The sequence below is a fragment of the Salvelinus namaycush genome, unplaced genomic scaffold (assembly GCF_016432855.1).
Source record: "Salvelinus namaycush isolate Seneca unplaced genomic scaffold, SaNama_1.0 Scaffold393, whole genome shotgun sequence".
Classification (NCBI taxonomy): Eukaryota; Metazoa; Chordata; class Actinopteri; order Salmoniformes; family Salmonidae; genus Salvelinus; species Salvelinus namaycush.
The window spans coordinates 135,389-153,229 of NW_024060930.1; the positions used below are offsets into that span (position 1 = coordinate 135,389).

The 17,841-nt window shown below is 42.6% G+C and overlaps 1 protein-coding gene across 2 annotated transcripts; it reads right to left on the minus strand.

The window, feature by feature from the left end:
* Positions 1 to 10,582: 10,582 nt before the first annotated feature.
* On the minus strand, positions 10,583 to 15,667 carry LOC120040929 (zona pellucida sperm-binding protein 4-like). Of its 2 annotated transcripts, XM_038985911.1 has the most exons (12): positions 15,571 to 15,667; positions 15,055 to 15,467; positions 14,692 to 14,912; positions 13,887 to 14,043; positions 13,493 to 13,716; positions 13,062 to 13,182; positions 12,594 to 12,790; positions 12,365 to 12,479; positions 11,763 to 11,932; positions 11,572 to 11,666; positions 11,295 to 11,425; positions 10,583 to 10,931 (listed from the first exon to the last, which is right to left on the minus strand). In XM_038985911.1, exons 2-12 carry the CDS (start codon positions 15,137 to 15,139, stop codon positions 10,879 to 10,881), a joined length of 1,569 nt encoding a protein of 522 aa, XP_038841839.1. In that variant the 5' UTR covers positions 15,140 to 15,467; positions 15,571 to 15,667; the 3' UTR covers positions 10,583 to 10,878. The 2 variants fall into 2 exon arrangements, with proteins under 2 accessions (XP_038841839.1, XP_038841840.1); XM_038985912.1 differs by lacking the exons at positions 14,692 to 14,912; positions 15,055 to 15,467; positions 15,571 to 15,667 and adding an exon at positions 14,119 to 14,250.
* Between the last annotated feature and the right edge of the window lie 2,174 nt (positions 15,668 to 17,841).

Sequence of the window (17,841 nt, forward strand, 5' to 3'; positions counted from 1 at the left end):
TTGGGCGAACTGGAAAGCCATAGCCAATCAATAAATAATATAATAATACTCGTAGAAAAGGTTTTCATCTTCAGCTCACAATCTGTGGATATAATACGATTACAAAGATTCAAACATTTTGAAAAACATCACAGCACAATTGAAAAATATATGGCACATGGAAACAAAACAAGGGCGGCCTGTGGTGGTAGGTGGGATGGGCTGAGAGTGGCTGAGGGTTGGGATTAAAGAGTTTGTATGGTAATGTATTGTTGTTATATATAAAAGTACCATGTATGTAAAATGTATAGGTAAAATGTATATGTAGCAAAAAAGCTGTAAACAAACAGATATTTGTCTTACGAAGAGTGGAGGGGTAAAAAAAAAAGGGGGCAGCCTATGACGGTGCCGCGATTAAAGTCACTGAGCTCTTCAGTAAGGCCATTATACTGTCAATGTTTGTCTATGGAGATTGCATGGCGGTGTGCTCGATTTTATACACCTGTCAGCAACGGGTGGGGCTGAAATAGACAAATCCATAAATTTGAAGTAGTCACCTGAACCCCAAAGGGCTGCACATTTTCTTTTTATTCCCCTAGCCCTACGAAGCTGATTCAAATAATCAACTAATCATCAAGCTTTGTTCATGTGAATCAGCTGTGTAGTGTTAGGACAAAAACCAACATGCACACCAAGTTTGGGAAACGCTGCCCTGCCCCACTCCAGTCAAAAGAATCTCTGCGAACGTTCGATTCCATTCATTTGCTATGGGCTCGCGCTAGTGTTCCCGCTTAGCCAACGTTCTTATTAGGCCGTTTTTCAGCCTTGGGTGAATTTTGACTCGTTCTATTGTCCAGCCTGTAGCTAGCCAGAGCGAATTTACGAAAGCACCCGCATGTCCATTGAGGAAGCACAACGACATGTAACTAAACTAAGAATGACGAGAATAATCAAGTCAATAAACGTTGGCTATTTAGCCTATAGTTAATATACTGGCAAGTTTGATGTACAACTACTAACGTTCAGTAGTTAGCTAACATACCGGTTCATAGTGCTGTAATGATATTATGATATGTGGTTCGTAAGGACAGCGTAGCTAACAAATTGTCAGCCAACGTAACTTATTTGAAAAGTCATTACATTGGTCGTTAGGGCAAATCTGGTCTGGGATGGGATGGGGGTTTCACACCTAGCTCGGCTATTAGACTGTTCTTTAGTAAAGGTTGAATAGTCTATTGTTCAGCTATTAGCCCAACTTGCAACAAATTGCTGTTCCTCTCTCATTCCTTTCCCTCTTCCACACGTCATCATTCTGCTCCGGAGTGGCTCGCTTGTGGGCGTGCTGGCAGGATAGGGCAGCGTCTTCAGTTGGGCGTCAAGAATTCTGCATACAGTAGCACGTTTGTATGAAGGTGTGGTTATTCACAGGCAAATTGTTATATGCTATGGAGGTACATTTGTGTCTTTTTGTCGAAATCAAAAATAATTGTTCTGACAGCTATTTTTTCCCCGACAGAAAATGAAGTCAAAGCGGACACCTACGAAGATGGCATCTCATGTAAGCAGCACTGGGCTGTATTGACGTATCCTCAAACAATGACATGTGCTGCTTTAGATTGAACGGTCATATCTCAGTTATTGTTTTCTTTACTTTCAGAGTGCGAGCTGTCCAAGGGGGTCGAAAATGTAGATATTGCCAGATGTTCACTGTGTGAGGATCAGGCCGTGGAAGATTTATTGCTGGCAAAAAGTGTCCCTAACCAGAGGTAATTAAACTGTTCTGTGTTCTTTTTCTCCATCTCTGCCTGTCTTGTTGTACATGGAATCTGTCTCACATGTATGAATTAAAAAACCCTTAAGATGTCAGCTGCTAATTTTCAGATTTACAGCCATTTTCACTGGACTATCTGTTGCTGCTAAGTCATGGGTTAGCCTTGCAATAACCAAGTGGTGAGAAACACAGCCCTCTATATTTAAATGTTTCAGGTACACTTTGAAAGGAGATACTGTATGTGACGCAGACACCTATTGGCATTATATTCTATTGTTTGTCCTCATGGGTCTGTTTTTCAGCTTAAAGTACTCTGTAGCCACTCATGTCATCCCTCTCCCCCTAAATCCTCTAGGTTATGTCAGCTGTTTTGTTGAACCTCTCCTGCATCTGAACTGGCTGACAGAGGGCACAGCCTGATCATAGGTGAGATGTCACTTGGTTGAGTCAACAGGGAATATTATTAAAGAGATGCTTTACATTGAAATCCCAGAGTTAATGATCCAAGGTCAGTTTTGCATTTCACCTCCTGATTTAAGATGACTGACCGTGTTAGACAAAAAAAAACAAGGCTTAATCAAGCTCTCTCATCTGCAGGTATGTTTTGATGTGAGAGGAATCCAGTCCCGACAGCGCAATTGTGATGAACTGAGAGAATATTAGGGTAGCACTGTCATTCATGAATCATATGCTATCTGCCGCTGTTCTTACCTCTCGCCCCACTTCGTCTTCTAATGCACACCATATGTGCATTGAATTACAGATTTGCCTACTTTTTTTCTTTTTCTTTAACTAGGCAAGTCAGATAAGAATGACGGCCTAGGAACTGCCTTGTTCAGGGGCAGAAGGACATATTTTTACCTTGTCGGCTCGGGGACTCGATCTTGCAACCTTCCGGTTACTAGTCCACCTGCCCGCCCAAGATTGAACTTGTATTTATAATATTACAATTAAAATGCACTTCTTTCAATAAAGCGTTTCACATTCTCCACTGGTTGAAATACTATCCTGTGTCCGTCCTCAGATTAATGGAGTTAAATGTGCATAGATTTTTCTCTCTATGAATTACAGATCAATCATGTTTAGTCTATTGTATAGTTACAATGTGTAATCATTGATATCCCAGGAGCAGTAAACACTAAAGTGTATAATTGTAATGCATGCAGACACCGCATCATTTAAATAATGGCGTTTGATATGACTGAAAAATACTGTCTGTCATACCTGAACCGCACCTTTATTTGCCAAGGAAGAGTACATGATCGGTGAATATATTCAATGTACAGGCTACAATGTGGTAACTACAGTACATGTGTATATAGGACTTGCATCCTTGGCACATTAAAGTTATATTCTACTCTAGGCTTCATTAATGCCATTCAGACTTGAGGTTCATAGATTGGTATGAATATTAGTTCAGAACTTTACGTTTTAGGGTCCATACCCAGATCGGCTACATAGTTATTTTTAACCCGACACAATAAGCAAGTAAATAGTTAGCTATGTTACTTCAGCTGCATTGCAAGGCAAGCTTACACAATTGTGCAGTCAATGCGTTTGTCTCTACATTAACACATTCCTCTCAAATTGTACATTTGCTTGACTCGTTAAGACATCAGCCATCTTCGTTGAGCACCACAAGGCAAGGGTGGCTCGCGTCAAAATTCGTCATCACAAAGCCTTGGGACCCAAATGCATTATGAGTGCTGTCGTGGCAATTTCCTGTATTACCAAATGAGGAGAGTTACAAACCACACACACGTCAGAGTTATACTTAAACTTCATCTTTAATAATATGAGCTTTACCAAAGCCCTGTGACTTTCAACAATTCACTATCTATGAATTGTTGAGAGTTACAACAATGGCAACTGAGATCTTTTATAGCAAAGATACACCCCTCTCAACTTACATGACGAACCACAGATCTTAGGAAAACTTCTCAAAGGGCCTTTAACTTGAGAAAGGAGTATCCCTTAGCCAGATTGCATTCGCTATAAATTATCGCTCAGTTTGGTCTCTAAAACGAGGTTCTAATCTCGTTCCTGGTACTTCGTAGTACCAAAACATTACCTCATCCAAGGCATAACTCAATTGTCAACTCTATATACTAAGGAGCATCAAAAAGTCGTGCTATAAATTCTCAGACAACACAAAGATTCCTTGATGCCCTTCCAGACTCCCTCTGCCTACCCAAGGACAAAAATCAGTTAACCACCTAACTGAGGAACTCAATTTAACCTTGCGCAATACCCTAGATGCAGTTGCACCCCTAAAAACTAAAAACTTCTGTCATAAGAAACTAGCTCCCTGGTATACAGAAAATACCCGAGCTCTGAAGCAAGCTTCCAGAAAATTGGAACGGAAATGGCGCCACACCAAACTGGAAGTCTTCCGACTAGCTTGGAAAGACAGTACCGTGCAGTATCGAAGAGCCCTCACTGCTGCTCGATCATTCTATTTTTCCAATTGAGGAAAATAAGAACAATCTGAAATTTCTTTTTGATACTGTCGCAAAGCTAACTAAAAAGCAGCATTCCCCAAGTGAGGATGGCTTTCACTCAGCAGTAATAAATTCATGAACTTCTTTGAGGAAAAGATCATGATCATTAGAAAGCAAATTACGGACTCCTCTTTAAATCTGCGTATTCCTCCAAAGCTCAGCTGTCCTGAGTCTGCACAACTCTGCCAGGACTTAGGATCAAGAGAGACACGTAAGTGTTTTAGTACTATATCTCTTGATACAATGATGAAAATAATCATGGCCTCTAAACCTTCAAGCTGCATACTTGACCCTATTCCAACTAAACTACTGAAAGAGCTGCTTCCTGTGCTCGGCCCTCCTATGTTGAACATAATAAACGGCTCTCTATCCACCGGATGCGTACCAAACTCACTAAAAGTGCCAGTAATAAAGCCTCTCTTGAAAAAGCCAAACCTTGACCCAGAAAATATAAAAAACTATCGGCCTATATCGAATCTTCCATTCCTCTCAATTTTAGAAAGCTGTTGCACAGCAACTCACTGCCTTCCTGAAGACAAACAATGTATACTAAATGCTTTAGTCTGGTTTTAGACCCCATCATAGCACTGAGACTGCACTTGTGAAGGTGGTAAATTACCTTTTAATGGCGCAGACCGAGGCTCTGCATCTGTCCTTGTGCTCCTAGACCTTAGTGCTGCCTTTAATACCATCGATCACCACGTTCTTTTGGAGAGATTGGAAACCCAAATTGGTCTACACGGACAAGTTCTGGCCTGGTTTAGATCTTATCTGTCGGAAAGATATCAGTTTGTCTCTGTGAATGGTTTGTCCTCTGACAAATCAACTGTACATTTCGGTGTTCCTCAATGTTCCGTTTTGGGACCACTATTGTTTTCACTATATATTTTACCTCTTGGGGATGTCATTCGAAAGCATAATGTTAACTTTCACTGCTATGCGGATGACACACAGCTGTACATTTCAATGAAACATTGTGAAGCCCCAAAATTGCCCTCACTAGAAGCCTATGTTTCAGACATAAGGAAGTGGATGGCTGCAAACGTTCTACTTTTAAACTCGGACAAAACAGAGATGCTTGTTCCAGGTCCCAAGAAACAAAGAGATCTTCTGTTGAATCTGACAATTAATCTTGATGGTTGTAAAGTCGTCTCAAATAAAACTGTGAAGGACCTCGGCGTTACTCTGGACCCTGATCTCTCTTTTGACGAACATATCAAGACTGTTTCAAGGACAGTTTTTTTCCATCTACGTAACATTGCAAAAATCTGAAACTTTCTGTCCAAAAATGATGCAGAAAAAGTAATCCGTGCTTTTGTTACTTCTAGGTTAGACTACTGCAATGCTCTACTTTCCGGCTACCTGGATAAAGCACAAAATAAACTTCAGTTAGTGCTAAATACGGCTGCTAGAATCCTGACTAGAACCCAAAATTGTTATCATATTACTCCAGTGCTAGCCTCCCTACACTGGCTTCCTGTTAAGGCAAGGGCTAATTTCAAGGTTTTACTGCTAACCTATAAAACATTACATGGGCTTGCTCCTACCCCTCTTTCCGATTTGGTCCTGCCGTACATACCTACACATACGCTACGGTCACAAGACGCAGGCCTCCTTATTGTCCCTAGAATTTCTAAGCAAACAGCTGGAGGCAGGGCTTTCTCCTATAGAGCTCAATTTTTATGGAATGGTCTGCCTACCCATATGAGAGACGCAGACTCGGTCTCAACTTTTAAGTCTTTACTGAAGACTCATCTCTTCAGTGGGTCATATGATTGAGTGTAGTCTGGCCCAGGAGTGTGACGGTGAACGGAAAGGCTCTGGAGCAACGAACCGCCCTTGCCGTCTCTGCCTGGCCGGTTCCCCTCTCTCCACTGGGATTCTCTGCCTCTAACCCTTTTACAGGGGCTGAGTCACTGGCTTACTGGTGCTCTTTCATGCCGTCCCTAGGAGAGGTGCGTCACTTGAGTGGGTTGAGTCACTGACGTGATCTTCCTGTCTGGGTTGGCGCCCCCCCTTGGGTTGTGCCGTGGCGGAGATCTTTGTGGGCTATACTCGGCCTTGTCTCAGGATGGTAAGAAGAAACCTAGAGAGGAACCAGGCTATGAGGGCTGGCCTCCTCTTCTGGCTGTGCCGGGTGGAGATTATAACAGAACATGGCCAAGATGTTCATAAATGACCAACTAATTACCCAACTAATTCTGATTCATCCTCCACAGTGCGCCAACTCCCCCTTGTGGTGGTCTGGAGCAATGAAGTCGTCCCGCGGTGCAAGCTCGCAACTTTTAAAGGAGGAACCACTTCACAGTCCCCGCTGTTCCTTAAGGTGTTTCTTTAACTTTTTAGGGATAGGGGGCAGCATTTTCACTTTGGATGAATCGCATGCCCATAGTGAACTGCCTCCTACTCTGTCCCAGATGCTAATATATGCATATTATTATTACTATTGGATAGAAAACCCTGAAGTTTCTTAAACTGTTTGAATTATGTCTGTGAGTATAACAGAACTCATATGGCAGGCAAACTTCCAAACAGGAAGTGGAAATTCTGGTTCTGGTTGATGTTAAACTCATCGTCTATTCACATCCCAGTAAGATATGGATCTGTTCGCACTTCCTACGCCTTCCACTAGATGTCAACAGTCAGTAGAACGTGGAATGAAGCCTCTAGTGTGATGTGGGGCCGGATGGCAGCTATTTGAGTCAGTGGTCTGGCAGAATGCTAGTTCCTGGTCACGCGCGCTAGTCATGATATGGCCATGTGTTCCATTACTCCGTAGACAAAAACAAATGCTCCGGTTGGAACGTTATTGTATATGATAACATCCTGAAGATTGATTCTCTACTTAATTTGACCTGGAATATAACTTAATTAAGTTTTCGTCCGAGTCCCCTGGACCGGCGCCAGCGTTTGGACATGTGTACTAAACGTGCTAGCAAAAGTAGCTAATTGGACATTATCGAACAAAACGATTTATTGTGGAACTAGGATTCCTGGCACTGCATTCTGATGAAAGATCAAAGGTAAGGGAATATTTATGATGTAATTTCGTATTGCTGTTGACTCCAGGGCAGAGAAATGTTGTGTATTTCTGAGCGCAGTCTCAGATTATTGCATGGTATGCTTTTTCCGTAAAGTTATTATTATTTTTTTATCTGACACAGCGGTTGCATTAAGAACAAGTGTATCTTTAATTAAATGTAAAACATGTATCTTTAATCAAAGTTGATGAGTTTGTTATTTGACGTGGCTCTGTAATTACTCCGGATATTTTGGAGGCATTTCTGAACATGGCGCCAATGTAAACCGAGATTTGTGGATATAAATACGCACATTAATCGAACAAAACATAAATGTATTGTGTAACATGTCCTATGAGTGTCATCTGATTAAGATTATCAAAGGTTAGTGATTAATTTGATCTCTATTTCTGCTTCTGTGACCATCTTTGGCTGGGAAAAATGGCTGTGTGTTTCTTGGATTTGGTGGTGATCTAACAAATATGTTGTGTTTGCTGTAAAACATTTTAAAAATCAGACACTGTGTAGATTAACAAGATGTTTTTCATTTGCTGTATTGGACTTGTTAATGTGTGAAAGTTACACATTTCCAAAAAATATTTTTGAATTTCGCACGCTGCCTTTTCAGCGGAATGTTGTGGGTGTTCCGCTAGCGGAACCCCTGGGCTAGAAAGGTTAAATCTGATCCTGATGCGGAATAGATTGCAACGTATTCATGGCTCTGTACCTTCCGTAGTCCGGACTTGGCGATTGTGAAGAGAACTCTGGTGGCATGTCTTGTGGGGTATGCATGGGTGTCCGAGCTGTGCGCTATTAGTTTAATACATTCAGCTTGTCAACACTTCTTACAAAAAACAAGTGATGAAGTCAAGCTCTTCCCATTTGAGATTGACATGCATATCATTAAAGAAAGGTCCATATTTGGATGGAAACCAAGCTAGTGAGAGGTATCAAGGAAAGTTGTAATTTGTTGAAAATTCCCAACACTGCTGCGCTCCCTGGGGCCTGCAGCCAACCACAGCCCTGCTGGCCTCACAAACCACCATCTGCTATAACATTGAGTCAGTTCTTCCTACTGAACATTGGAAAGCTTTTGTTTTGACACCCATTGTTCATCCTAGACGGGAAATTGGTGCGCAACACTTATCTCCGGTGGATGGTTCAGAGTTCCATGCTTACAAAAGGGTTGATTGACACACGTCAGATGACAAGCCTACTACATCCACTAAAGTATATGCGCAAATCCAATACAATTAAGGTAGCTCCAACGGTTAGGATTGTTGCTACGCAAGTAAAACAAACTTAATTGTTATATAAAATACTTTTTGACATGTTAGAATAAGACATTACACCCAAAGAATGTATCCAGAAGAAACATACGAATGACGCTCCTCAAAGAAGTCTTTGACATGTCGTTGACCTGTTGAGAGAACCTATTAGTTCAGTTATGGTCTGACAGGGTCTGAACAGCATAAAACAAGACCTACTTCTTTTCGAGTTGTCCTGATTCACACATTGTCCACTACAGGGGCTGCCAGAGGGACTACTGGCATCACAAATGACCACATCACAATGGACAAAGACCTAGGAATCAAAGATTTGACGGTGTCCGATTTTTTTTTTTTAAAGGGATGATTGCCACACACAAAATTAACCAATAAAGATTGTTGGGTTAACTTTGTTACCTGGCCACTCGGCTCAACCGCATTCTCGGCGAAGGAAAACATATAGACCTCAAAGCGTTTGACGTGAGGGGGGAAGTGGACCCTGGCGTCAGCTACCACCGGGTGGAAGACTACATGGTACGGATCCTCCGGGTTCTCACAACTGCCAGTGTAGAGAGAGGGACTAAGTTAGGAACAAGACACTGTAAACCTCAACCGCCTTGTGTACGAAGTCTTATGGTGGTGTCATGACTGTCCTGTGAGGATCAGATCAATTCACACCGTGTTGTAAATGACAGAAGTGGGTTCCTTCTCCCCCTCCAGTATGAACTAAAGGAATGTCTTTGTTAACAGGCTTTTCCCACCAAAACTCTTATACCTCGGTCTTGAAACCCCCCCCAACATATTTCATATACAATGTAAAGGCTTGAGACTTCCTACCTGTAGTGTGAGCACTTTCATAGTTCCAGTATTTCCTTTTTAAAAAGCATTATGACATTCATTTTCTATCTCTGACCAGTCTTATGTTAGAAATATTGTTCCAGTATTCACTTTTGAACGTGTTAGAGAAACTCCCCTAGAAAATGTGCATAGTAAGTAGCCATGCCACGAGTGACATCAGAACGTGTCAGAACCGTCCTCGGCGGCCAGAGTGCATAAAGGCCTACGCATTGACAGTTTAGGCCTACTTTTTTAAAATTTGCATCTTTGGGAGGTTTATCATTTACTGTTTAACTGACAGATATTAGCAAAAAGGGATTTGTGAAATCTGAAGACGTTACATTAAGAGACAAACGCCCACACCAGTACAAATCCACTTGAGCTGACAGACAAGAGCTTTCCCAGGATTTTACACAACGATTTAAGCCAAGTATGATATAGTTGCAGCTGAAGTGACAAATCTGAACTGCCCATTTCATGCACAGCCATGTGAATGTGGTGTCTTTTCCTATGATATACAAAAAATATTTTTCAGCTTGTTTTTTTTAAACTGCTACCACCCCCACCAGGATGACATTTCTGATTTAATAAACAGCTGCAAAGTTACTCCCGTGACAGATGAGCCTTGTGTCCACATGGCCGCCGGAGCAAATTAAAATAGGGGGTGCCAAATTTTAAAATTGCGTGATTTGATAGCATTTGGCAAACCCGATCCCCCAAATAAATGGTTTTGACCATAAAGTTGCTTCACTACACTGCTTGGTGTAACATGTATCCAGATACTGAAAAGGCACCCGCAAAATAAAGTGTCATTTGCAGCGTGCATAATCACGGGCAAAGTCATTGTAGCCCATCTACCAAAGGTTGCAGTGTCCATTACAATGTAGGAAAAATAAGTCATCTTTCAATAGGTTACCCAATTTAAATTCTTGAGATAAGATGGCAAAGTTAAACATTAGGCCAGCGGTGTCCATCTGTGGCAAAGTGCTCACCCAAATCAATGCTTACGACAAACCCAGCTGTGTCGTAACATTTTTTTAAATATGAACATTAGCTAGCAAGATGCTGCTACACTTGTCTGTGGTATTTGTTCATGTTTAGCAACTCTCAATTAGGACAGGAAATTCCATTGAAAGTATCATCAACTTCTAGGGATCCTGTCAACTGATCCTATTCAGTTTCAAACATCAACTTCCATGCTGCACAGGCGTGTGAACCATCCTTTATGTTTAGTGCAATAACTGTTTTAAAACACAAGAGGTCACTTGTGCCTGAAATCAACAAGTATTCAGTCAGTGTTAAGAGCAGTTGTATGAAACCAATCGGAAAGTTAGAGAATGTTTTCTATCCAATAGTAATAATAATATGCATATTGTACGAGCAAGAATTGAGTAAGAGGCAGTTTAATTTGGGAACGAATTTTTACAAAGTCGAAATGGCACCCCCCTATTGGGGTCAGAGAACCTGGTCAGCTCCACCTCAAAGTGCAGAGGCTGTCTCAGCTACCTCACCACTGGATAGTCCTCCTCCTTGTGGAACGTGTTATACGAGGCGTCTGGAACACAGAACGAGACAACCGGGGGTCGTGTTCAGCGGGCACAATACAGCAAGGTACCATCAACTTGTCCATTAAGAAACACTCGTTTATCATATCCTGTTGTGCCCTGATGAACACAAGCCATTTATAGCAAACACACCCCCCCCCACCAGAGGCTTCTGACAAAATCCCAAATCAGCTCCTCACCGTTACTCCGTAGCCACACCTGTAGATCTCAGAACGCAAGAGTAATATATCATATGGCTTACATTTTTGGGAATGGTTTTGTAAAGGACACCTTCCAAGATCCTATATTCCAGATCATCAGGAGTGATTAGAATTTAGAGGCCAAGTTGAAATTCAGAATTTGTGCACGCTTACCCTGAGCGAGTCTCATTCTGACCATTAGTCGACCCGTCCCAGTCTCGGCAAAAGGCTCGTTGTCACGCGGCCTGGTGAGGAAGACCAATGTGCGAGTGATGTTGACCACATAGTAGCAGGAAACCTTTAACCTAAAAAAGAGGGAAGTAGGGGAAACTTCAAGCAGTGGAGTGGACACTGGTAGTAGAGGCACATTTTCCCTGTATACAAAGTATTGAGCAATTGGTGAAGAATTAAAAAAACTAATAGCTACAATTGTGATGCGTAATGCACTTACTGATATTCCTCTGAAGACGTCGTGCCATTCAGCTTCACCTCAAGTTCATCTGGTAAGGAGATTTCGTTCTCATACAGCATGACATTGTTGATAAACTATGTAGTAGAGGGGAATTGACTTATTACAGCCCGCAGAAGCAAACAGTCCGTAAATACACAGTACCCATCACCTCAGGGTAATAGTAATTTTACCTTCCCGGTGGTGCCACAGGAGTTGACAGTGAAGTGGAAGTAGGCGAAGCGATCATCGCTGTAGGTGGGACCACAGGCGGGGTTGCTCAGGGTCAGCTGACCGGGGTTCAGACTGGGAGCAGACTCCACCTTGACCGCCAGCGCAGTCATCGTTCCGTTAGAGAAACACTCTTGGGGGTGGGGGAGCAAAAGACAGGTTCTGTATTTGTTACACTTAATTGAGCACAGTAGAACCAATGGCATAGCACCAAAAGTGCAAACCATGCCCATCTGGCACTATTAGACTCACAGTATTTGCAAGGAACCCAGGTTTGGTAACTGTAGTATCCTTAAAGGCTTCTTATAATTACGACTCATGACTTACGTACGGTTTAGTATTTAATTTTAACTTAGATTTACATTATCTTATGCACCTGGCTTAAACTTCCTGAAGCTTTCTTAATCATAGTTAAATAGGCAGACATAGGAAATAGCTACGGATAGCGGGAAGCAAACCCCCGTCTTGAGTCAATACTGCCATCTATTGGTAAACAAATATACCAGGTTACTACAGTAACCATGTCAAACGACTATTTATCGGAAGTAATAGTTTGAGAACCAACCAGTCAGCGTTTTGAGGAAGCTGCAAGCCAGGGAAAAGTATTTGATGGTCATGTTGTTGTAAGGATTCAACAGAGCCACATCCAGTCTGCTCCTGACAGAGGACGAGTGAACCGACTGGGAACCAATGGGAGAGTTCATTAGTCCAATATTGTATGCATGTATACAGGGTAAGGAAAGCGAGGCTAGCTGCTGCAATTTAGATTAACATGTTTTGGGAGAGCACCGTACCTCAAACACTGCGTCCGGCGAAGAGAAGGGCAACGTGATGGTGAAGTCTGCGTCGCCCTCTGTCAAATACTGTTGCGCAAGCTCATGGTTAAGCAGCCGCTTGCCAACCAAGACCACGAAAAAGGGATCTTGGTTCCTGTAGTCCACAGTGATGTGAAAGTTCTCCTGATCACAGTTGCCAGTGACTGAGGGTGGCACTACAAGGACAAACAGGGTTGTGTTCATTAAGCACAAAAAAACAGGAAGGTACTACTTGAACTTGTCCAAGGAGAAAACCTTGTTTTCAGAATAAACACGATCCTGGCAAACCAGGAACAGGACACTGGGTCCAAATACTCTAAAGCTTAACATTTTCTTTGTAGAGAGACCGCATAGGAAAAACCTACAGTATGGCTAGTTGGGCTTTCACTGCAATCATTAACGAGAGGAAGCCATTCAACAGTAGTTTGGCGTAGTCCAGAGACATACCAATGTCCAGCAGTACAGCGTCCACAACGGCAGAGTGAGCGAAAGGAGCGTACTCTGGAAAGACGACCAGGCCGTAGATCAGCTGAAGAGTGAAGGTTGTGACACCTTGTTCCGCCCTTCTCTGTAGTGAAGTTAAAAGCATTGGTCAATTGATAGCATTATTGTTGTAACAGAACTCTATTCAATATCAAGTGACAAGTACATATGGGGACTATTAAAACAAACTATATACTTGAAGTAATGTTGCCCTCATTCCTCTAAATCAAGCACTATTGGCAAGTGAATGCATACAACTGCCAAAATAATGGAAACACTTGAGTAAATGAGGGATACAAAGTACACTTGTGCCATTATCTATATTTTGTTGGTGGCCCACTCATTAGGGCATGTACAAATCACTGCGTGTGGCTTTGCATTTAACAGAAACACACCTCCTTAAAGACCACCGGGTCTGAGAAGGGCACCTCCATCCTGAAGCTCTTCAAGGTGTTGTCCAGGGATCTCTGCTCCTGAACATTGAAGCCTCTGGCGTTGCACTCTGCAACAGTTAGCACCATGGTGGGAAAGGTGATGTTCAGCAGCTCCACATCAAGGTTGAAGGTCCCCAACTCAAGCACAAACACTGCCTGCTCAGGAACTGTGTCTAAGGGCGTGTCTGTTCATTGGCAAACAAAAAAAACATTTTGAAATGCGGTGCAATGGAAGTCGAAAATTGACATTTGTTATTGCCTCCCCGTTTCAGTACATTTTCTTCTGTTTTGTGCCTAATGAACAACCCAGGCATCCCAAATTACCATAGGCACTATTTAACTAAACCAGACTCACAGTTGCGAACTTGTGGAGGCCTGGCCATCGGAGGTGTTGTGATAGGGAAGAGGACTTTGTAGCCGGTGTCCTCGTGTGCGACCTCCTCGATCCACAGCAACTCAAGCATGGGCTCAATGGTGTAAGTGACAAAGTACTGGTCATCCTGAATATGGCTCTGTAAAGGGAGACGAGTGATGCATTCAGGCTGTAATACACAAGTGGAGTGCAAAAACAGCTAAATGTTCCTTACAAGCCAGAATGTTACTCGTCCGGTTATCTGTGTGGTTTGTCCTTCAGCCGCTCGTAATTTTAGACAACATATCGGTTTACCCGACTTCAGAAAGCTGGTATGGTTGTCAACTCTCATTTCCAAAGCAACCGACACACAAAGTAAACACTTGCACAATATGTAAACAGTAGCCGAGTGTAACCGAACGTTGCTTGCATTCAGTTGAGTGGCAAAGCTACCGGCTCCCTAAAAAGTCAGGTAAACAATACTTGTGTGGATATTTGGTCTCAAATTTCAAGCGGCTTAAGGACAAATGGTAGAGTATGTTTAAGTGTCATTTTATGCAACATTCACACGATTTTGCTATCCAATGTGTCAGGCTGTACACACACCCAACAATCCATTGTATATTAGCCTGATTAAGCAGACAATTGCTCAATAACAAACATTTTACACAAGACAACGTTTCTAGGAGTTTACCCATGAGAGATGGCAAAGGGTTACTGCAAAGCACTGTCAACTGCTGCAGTACAAAGGGCTCTACAAATAAGATTTAGAAATTAAACAGGAACATTTTACTCATCCAACGCTGACCTTGAAATAGCCGCCAACCGCCCCCACCGGAATTTCAACAATAATATGAGCCTCTGTGACTAAAACCGAGTAGTTTCTGGCAGCCATTTCCTCAGTGTCCAGCCTCTTAGCGTCAATTCCCATGTACACCTCCAACATGGTGAAGGAATCAGAGGAGAAAAGTGGGTCTATGTGCTTGGGCATGTACCAGGTGATCACTTCTGGAGTAAAGGCCACTGCCCCTGCAGTGAAACAAGAAACCAAGTACACATCACAGAACATTTTGCAACTGAAAACAAATCAAAGTCTTGTCTGGAGCCAAATTAAGAACTGGGATCATAGGATCTTAAATTTACCAAGTTAGTCCATTATTTCACACTCAACCTGGTGTTGGACAAACAGCCGTGGCATCTACTCGAGTAACCAGCCACTTCTGCTCAAAGAAGGTGGAGGTTGAGAGCACCCGCATCGGAACCCCAGCTACCTGTTCAGGGGGCAACCACACCAGGGCCGTGTTCAGTAGGGCACACCGTATTAACAATATGTTGCAGAGTTCAGGTAGGGCCACCGTTTCCAAATTTTTGCTCTACTGAACATGACCCAGTTCATGGAGGAAGTGGAGAAAGTCAGCTTACATTCTGGAGGTATGTCTCCTCTGCATTATGAGGGCTTCTTAACACCAGCCGTGTGGGAGTGTTGGCTATTGCATAGCCCTTTCTTTGGACCTCATCCACACTCATGACCTTCTTGCTAGGACTAAAGACGACTGCTGTCATTTTGTATCCTGAAGCAACAGCCTGTCTCAGGAAATGGAAACAGGAATTAAACAAATTGTCAACAAATGCACATTTTGTTTGGCGCCATCCTGTAGTGAAATTACAGAAATTGAAATATGGCTACCTCAGCTCCTCTCCGGAAGTTGCCGCTCCTTGCTTTCGGGCCTCCAGTGGGCTGTTCAGGCACGGTTTGGATGTCTGGAAGAGTCCTTCTGACAGATACCTAGAGAAGAAAGGCCATTATTCCCTATGCATTTTCTCCCTCCCATACAATATGAAATCAAGGGCCAGTTCTCAATCTGTCCACTCGCCTCCTTAAATTAAGGAGTATTGAATTGAGAGAGAGTCAAGAACCTCTACGTTGTGTCACAGAAGCAGAAGAAATGAAACACTGGACAGTTGTAGCTCTAGACAGATCATTTATACAGGCAGTACGACAAGCTCGACTGTAAACATGTCCTTTGGGGCATGCTCTGCTCACTTGCCTCCATGTAGTTGCGGTCGCACAGAATCTCTCGGGAGGTCCAGGGGGTGTAGCTACAGGTTTTGCCCACTCTATACACAGGGTCTTCAGTCATGTGGTTTCCTGGCAGCCTGAACTGCATGACCAAGCTGAACATCTTATCATCCTAAAATGAAGGGGGAAGGAAAAAGAATGAAAGGCTTTAATTATTTTATAGCAGAACACAAATAATTCAGTTGACCTTCATGCAAGTTATAGACTGTGGCAAAATTGCCTATATGAATGCAGCTGCCACTGTATTGAAGCCACACTACAGGAGAAGAGCTCAGTAGTACACATCACTGCAGTCTATCAGAAAGTTGGCTGGCCCTCTGAAAGCCCGCCATAAACTTCTGCTGTACCTTACGGCTTCGTTAACTTAGAGGTAAGCGATAGCAGACCCAGGGGTGGTAAAACTGCTTAAATGTTTCTGGCACCGTACTTCTAATTACCTCCATGCTCTAAAATGGTATGAATTAGCAACTCAGGCTTATTGAGGACCTTTTTACTGAAGAATGCGTTTGTTTTCAATGATTACATTTTTCATCTAGTGATGCAAATATTGACTTGTATCTTTGTGTATACAGGGCTCATCTGTAAAAGAGCCTGGTCTCAGCATGACTCCATGTCAAAGGTTAAATAAAATGACGTTGCTACATTATGGGTTGCAAATGCAGTGACACTGAAAGGCAAACTGTCCATTTGAAGTTCAAGCAAACACTACAGTGCTTAGGGTTACCATGTTTTGGGAAAAGCAGTTTTGAAGAAAAAAAAAAGGCATTCCCCATGGGGTCAAATTTAAAGCTGAATCCACACTGAGTAGCAAGGCCAGGCGTCAGGTTTATGATTTGTGTGTCATCTGGAAGGGATGGAGATTGTGTGAACACAATAGTTGACAAACAATATCAATCCATGAATTATGAAAGGAGAATCATAAGAGACAAACTCACTGAAGACAGCATCAACCTCTTTAAAAAGAGGAGCGACACTCAAACGAATAACGTTACCAAGGCATTCAGCGTTGAGGTCATCTGGAATGGGAAAGGTTAGTTAAAAACCAAAAAATATATATTGTCAAACGCTTAGTGCTTGAACTTGTAGGGTGAAAAATGCATACTTATAGAAGGTTTCTGTTGTGCTTGTATGCCCACAGCTGCCAACAGGCAAAACAACCTATAAGGCATTTGACAAATTATGATTGATTAAAAGGAGGAAGAGCACAACTCAAATGTTTGCGTCACATAAGACTCTTCTAGGCCTGCTACTACTTACCCTGAGCTAAGGAAAGGAACCATTGTAGAACAGAATTGTTTTGATAAAATACACAGCTACAGAATGTAATATTTGACCCAAGGTGTGCAGCCCACAGGTATTCAACTTTTACCCTATGACAAAGGCTTCCCACACTCAGTCACCTGAACCCCAAAGGGCTGCACATTTTCTTTTTATTTCCCTAGCCCTACAAAGCTGATTCAAATAATCAACTAATCATCAAGCTTTGTTAATGTGAATCAGCTGTGTAGTGTTAGGACAAAAACCAAAATGCACACCAAGTTTGGGAAACACTCCCCTGCCCTACGAGCCTGCTGGTTTTCTGTTCTAACTGATAATGACTTGCACCCACCTGGTGTCCCAGGTCTAGATCAGTTCCCGATGACAGGAGAACAATGAAGAAATGCAGTGGAACTGGCTTTGAGACCCAGAGGTGAGTTTGAGGGCTATAGCTGTTCCTGCTCCTCACATGTCACTGTTTGCCACTGGCGTAATTGAATGAGGGGTTATGCTGGATGTAACCGGTGTGAAATGGCTAGCTAGTTTGGGGGTAGTGCACTGATAGCGGTTCAATCGGTGACGTCACTCGCTCTGAGACCTTGAAGTAGTTGTTCCCCTTAC

What these genes read in the sequence shown, in the direction of transcription:
- LOC120040929 (XM_038985911.1), bottom strand. Translation starts at nt 15,139, where the DNA reads ATGCGGGTGCTCTCAACCTCCACCTTCTTTGAGCAGAAGTGGCTGGTT. An exon ending in GGCTGTTTGTCCAACACCAG is followed by an intron (nt 14,913 to 15,054) that starts GTTGAGTGTGAA and finishes GTTTCACTGCAG; the next exon opens with GGGCAGTGGCCTTTACTCCA. An exon ending in GCCTCCACAAGTTCGCAACT is followed by an intron (nt 13,717 to 13,886) that starts GTGAGTCTGGTT and finishes GCCAATGAACAG; the next exon opens with ACACGCCCTTAGACACAGTT.